This window comes from Phoxinus phoxinus (assembly GCF_949152265.1).
Source record: "Phoxinus phoxinus genome assembly, chromosome: 7".
Taxonomy (NCBI): Eukaryota; Metazoa; Chordata; class Actinopteri; order Cypriniformes; family Leuciscidae; genus Phoxinus; species Phoxinus phoxinus.
Genome location: NC_136882.1, coordinates 23,022,745 through 23,028,744, shown reverse-complemented (window position 1 = coordinate 23,028,744; position 6,000 = coordinate 23,022,745). Strand labels below are relative to the sequence as shown.

At 36.9% G+C, this 6,000-nt stretch overlaps 1 protein-coding gene across 2 annotated transcripts in view; it reads right to left on the bottom strand.

Moving 5' to 3' along the window:
* Window positions 1-73: 73 nt before the first annotated feature.
* The window catches only part of htr2aa (5-hydroxytryptamine (serotonin) receptor 2A-a), a 66,076-nt gene continuing 60,149 nt past the window's right edge, over window positions 74-6,000 (bottom strand). For both annotated transcript variants that reach the window (XM_079619905.1, XM_079619906.1), the window contains exon 4: window positions 74-2,997. In XM_079619905.1, the coding sequence (XP_079476031.1) occupies window positions 2,192-2,997 (806 nt within the window). In that variant the 3' untranslated portion in view covers window positions 74-2,191. The remainder of the gene's footprint in view (window positions 2,998-6,000) is intronic.

Here is a 6,000-nt window from a genome sequence, read left to right as displayed (position 1 = left end):
AATACAGGACTGTCCAATAATTTCCCATGGTGCATTGCCGTTTACAGTAAAAACACAAATACAATACATTGTTGTAATATTTACTGTAGAAATTACATCAATTGCTAACAGTGTACATTAGCCATGTTGTCATTGTCATGTGACTTACCGCGTCAAATGCGTTGCTTCGCCATTCACATATCCTCTCATGTGGCCTCATGGGATAAAATGGGCACTTCAAAATCTCTGAAAGCAGTAAATCATTCGGCTACTTTTCACCTTTTTGGAATATGATGTATTTGGACATACTAGGCTACTCTGTTGGTGTACTGTTTTTTGCATAGGCTACTATATAGGCTATTCGATTTAGGAGGCAGCAAATTTGTTACCTCAAGAGTTTTCTATAAGGTTTGTAGAATAACATATTTTTAGGTCATGTTTATCTACCATGATTTTATGAAAATGCGAATGTCTGTATTTTAAAGATAGTCCTCTATCAATTTGCCACATTCTGCACACTACTGAGTCACCTTGTGTTTTACATAGTATAGTAGCCTACATGTGCAGTGTGGATTAATGTAACTTCATGTGCTGGCCACCTGTTACAGAGACAAATTATGACCATTTTGGTCAAGCGGTGGACTTGATAAATACAGAGGCTGGTAGAAAAACATTTGTAACTCTGTGTTCTTCAGAACATCTACAGCTATACTGCTCAAGCTGATTCAAAATATCTATGGTATATTGGAATGAGGGCAGATAAACACTGCACATATAAACAAACATATAAACCTGACATAATTATCCATCAGAAACAGAAATGACTCATTCAATATCTGCAAACAAGTTTATGACCGTCACCATAACAACAACAACAACACCGTTGTCAATTCAGACACTGGAAATAGAATCAAAAAGGTGCTGATCACAAGGTGCTGAGATCTGAACCTCAGGAGACGCACGAATGGTCCCCGAGATCGCTCTCTGTGTTGCCATGGAACCCTGAATGCTGAACCAAAAACTTACCGGTGATCTTAAAAGCATGTTTTCGATGAACTTCAAATCTGACAAAGGTAAGTGTTGGGTTTGAGCAATATGTGCAACATCAAAATGTCTCAGAAATGGTTTTTGATAGGTCCAAATGACAAGGTGCAAAAGTGGATACTAAATTCGCTTTTGAAAAGAACAGCTTTGACTTTCCATGCTGGTCCAGAATGGTTTATGCTGGTTACCATTTTAGTGCTGGTCTAGCTCAACATGTTGTTTACCACCAGAATAATTCTTGTAGTCTTTATTTGAGGAGGTTTCTATGGAAGCCCATTTCCACCTCAGAGTCAAGTGTGACTGGAGTAATGATGCTGAAAATTAAGCATTGCCATCACAGGAATAAATTACATATTCAAATATATTATTTAAAATAGAAAAAAAAAAGTTCTTTTGAACTGTAATATTTTACAATATTGCTGTTTTTACTGTATTTTAATGAAATAAATGCAGCCTTTGTGACCATAAGAGACTTCTTTCAAAAATATTTAAAAATCTTACCAACCCCATACTTTTGAAAAGTAGTGTATCTCACATGTTTATATTTTACAGTTTGACTTTATTTCTTATTTTAAACATAATGATTTTGTTTTACTCTGAAGTGGAAACAGGCTTCTATATGATTCTTTTACTTCTTTTCCATGACATTGAATGCATATGGTAAAATGATAAACCAGCAGCACACACGTCAGCTTATATGAATGAGGCTACAGCATCTCAATCGTTTGACGCAGTACAAAACTTTAGTCACATCACAAATTGTTTTCAAAAACCTGACATTGTAAACAAAACACAGCTGACCTCCCATGAATTTAGACTTTGCCTTCTGGAATATAAAGTGCTACATAAAAATGAAAAGTCTTGACATCAAACCGTAACTCTGACTTAACACTTATATACAATTTTTGTTTATCCCATTGATTCAACTGACACTGATGGTACTAAGGACCGATCCCAGTCAGACGAAGGTCTTTTGATGCATCACTGCCCTGTGATCAAGTCATGGACTGTGATGCTGTTTGTTCATAGATGTATTTGGGCTTTGAATACTAATACTTTAGACCAATCTGAGCTGATTTCTGTAGAGGTAAGAAGGATAGAATGCCAAACACGAACCCAGAAGACAATCCAGGGTTACGATTGGCATTTGTGAGTTCATTGAGTGAATTCACAAGCAGCTGACACACTCATTTTTGCGGCTTTTGGACAAATGGTGGTTTTTATTGGGAAGGTGCAGAGAGAAATCCCCATTGCCTATTGATCCAGTAAGCGGCAGGTGTGTGGACTGATAGGCCATCGGTGGAATGGTGTTGACCAGAAATTGCTGTAGTGGTTTCTTCTCTTCGTGAAACTGGCATCGGATGTATCTAGCAAAGGCAGAGCGGTAAGTCTTGTTGAAGAGCGTGTAAACCAGCGGGTTAACGGCGGAGGAAAGGTAACCGACCCACACAAACACATTCAACAGTCCGTTCATTATATCGGCGTCGCACGCCACCGGCTCGCAAACCACCGCCAAAACGTTGGTGATAAAAAAGGGACACCACATGACCACGAACAGGAAGAAGACCACACCCAGAACTTTGGAGGCTTTCTGCTCGTTGCTGATGGACTGTACGCTGTGCCGTCCGAAAGGTGGCATCCCAACCCCGGACTCTGTCCCCGGCTCGCGACTCAACGAGCGCCGCAAGAACAGTTTCTTCTCTGAGGGCGAGAACGACGGGCTAGGGAGGAAGTTCAGAGTTAATCCTGTGCTCCATTTGGGCCTGGGCACCAGTTGGTCAAGGCAGAGCGTAGCCTCACTCTGCAGAGCGCTGATAGTCAGGAAGTAAGTCACCACCATAATGGTCAATGGCACAAAGAAGGCCACAAAGGACCCAATCAACACAAACGAATTGTCAGTCAATAGGCAGCTGCCATCCTTGAAAACTTTGGTGTGATCGCGTAGACCCAGCACTGGGATCGGCATGGAGATGCCTGCAGAAAGACAGAGGGAAGAAAGTGCATTTGTAGTTTTGTTTAGTCAGCAGAAATTGTGACAGACCAAAACAACAAAAAACTAAACAAAAGAGATGAAATTATGACAGTTGCTTATTTCACACAAAACACAAAAGCAGTAAAGTTGTGTGACCTGCAGTTGTCCATGGCATATCATATGCAGCTGTTCTATTTATGTCCCTTTCACAGTCCATTTGTCCAAGCAGACATAAATAAATAATAGTTAATATACTGTAGTGCTATGAAAAATAGCACTTTCGTAGAAAACACATTAACATGCAGTTCATTATTCTCTTTAATGGCAATTAGCAATTCAGACATTATAACTGTTCTGTGATTATTATTTTTATATTATTACGATTTACGATTATTATCAGTAAATCATGGTACAATAATTGAGGTTTAATTTACAATCAAAATGGGGTTCATTGTGATTTAATAATAATAAATTAATATTACAATTTAATAAACAATAAATAAAAAAATTGTTTTCACAACATATGGTAATTGTGTTATTTGTTACATATTATTTTGCTATAAATAATAGCGTTTTCATAAAAGCACGTTAACATGCAGTTAATTCGTTTTCATTTTCAATGGCCGTAATGCATTTTGCCAATTTGGCATTATACCCGTTTTATTCTCTTCTGAGATTATTATTATTATTTTCAGAAAGTGGTGGAAAAAGACCCTCTTAATTGCTACAAAATTACTAAACATTAGATTAACTGTTATTAATAATAATAACAACAATAGAAAAATATAATAAATATTATTTATTAACAGCCCTTAAAAATACTAAACATGTAATATATATGAATAAAATATAATACATATATAATACAAATTGTATACAAATATATATATGCTAATAAAGAGTGTGGTTTACATATAATTTTAAAGAGGACTCACAATATGCTGTTCACTTGGACTGGAAAGAGTTCATGTAAAGGAATATCACTTAAACACCTGACTAACACATACATCCAAGATATGAACCATCTCTTATATCAAAGGAAAAACAGACTCTCACACACAGCAGATTCTGTCTGATCCCCTGTTATCACATCTTGTTTCAAAAGAGATGATAATCTTTAAATAGCTCTTGGCTCATAATCAAGTGTAAACACTTTACATTAATTGTTTCAAGCACTAATACATAATTTAGTTACAAATCATTAAACTGAGAGCGCAGGTGGCGTATTAAAAACATGCTGTGCGGCTCAATGGGAACCCTGTGGATTGATGAATCTCTTATTGAAGGACATGCTCATAGTCTACTTAGATATATTGCTAATGCTTAGGCAGCGAAAATGTCCATCTTTGTCACATGCCTTCGGGTTACTTCACAGTAATTGATGGGACGTTTTTCTCTCATTGCCTATATAGAAGCTTAACCTCAACAACACAACTATTTATGACCATTAGTGTTCAGTTCTGTATAATGCTGTATATGATATACTTCTCATTTCCGCTAGCATCTTGCAAATGGAAAGCTTGTGTCGCTCAAGGACAAACTTTCAGTGAAACTGCCATGGTGACAAACCATCTCCATGGCAACAGTAAATCTCTGCAAATCGTGTCTGATCTCCGGGGTTTGTTGGGGGAAACAGAGCTGGTAAGGAGGGCGGGGGTGCGTGTGCCATGATGGACCCCATGCCACTGGATGATGCATCTGGAATTGGCTGTGAATCTATGGATAACCGCGGGCCTTGGATGACTATGATAAGAGTGTCAAAATCTTAGAGGAATATGAGGAGATTAAAAATATATATCTGTAAGATTTCTCCTTTAAAAATGAGTGGGGTTACTTTATCTTACACACTATCAACCTCCTCTGACATCCCATTTATCATCCTTTCCTGGAGATGAGAGTTGGAAAAAGTTAGAAAAGCATCATTATAATGTAAATGGAGATTATGGTGCTTTGCTCAAATCCACTGACAGCACTGATCCTCATCTCAGTTATAGATGTAATGTGATGGCATTTGAAGGCAAGACACTACATGTGAATTTTAACTAAATATCACCATACTTCCCCAGTTAATAAATCACACTACATTAACACTTATTTTGTATTGCAAGTTTTCTAAAATATTATGTTTAAAGATGCAGATGAGCTGAACATTGAATAAAGCCAGGTAAAAAATATTATTGTTTCATTTTGTTGATAATATTAAAAGTAAAATGTTTTATTTTATTTTATTTTGGCTGTCTCGTTGTATCACTCTATAAATCAGAAAGCAGTCAACAGCCAAAAAAAAAAAAAAAAAAAAAAAAACTGCTCTGAAAGAATACATGCTATGGAAGCAAAAAGTCTCAAAATTGACCAGTGCTTGATAAAAGATTGGTTTTGTTTGTAATGTCTTGCCTTAAAGCAGATTAAGAGCTGTTTAACATGGAGAGGAAGGGGGATAGTTCATCTGTTATGTTTGCATTACAAATACTGGATGGATGGATACTTTTATGCAAGAAAAATGACACCCATAAAATGTTCCATACAGAAGACAGATAATTACGCATCTCAGTGGCATGCGCCTCTTCCAGTGATAATTACAAAAGCACTTTTTTGTCTTACCAACCAGACATGCTGTTCTTTGAAAAGCATCTGACTCATGCTCAAAGAGCCCTAATCTCTGAAATGTCAGTAGGTCTTCTTTGATCCCCAAACGATACATAATTACTAATCACTTTAAAGCAACATTAGCTCTCCGCTCTATGACCAGTCTGAATCTGGCAGAGGCTTGAGACTGGAGTTCGGGGATCTGAAGCTCTTTTACAAAAGTGTAACGGCACAGTTTAACTGCTTTATTAGTGTAGATATTTTTTTAAATGGTTCTATGGACTGTAGTTATATTGCTTTGCATTATAAATGTGTTTCATTACACTGTTTTGTTGTCATTGTGGGATGCACTTTATTACATTTTCTGCTCATAATAATTCATTTCTGTCTGCGCTGGATACAGATCGAAAAACAGGGCT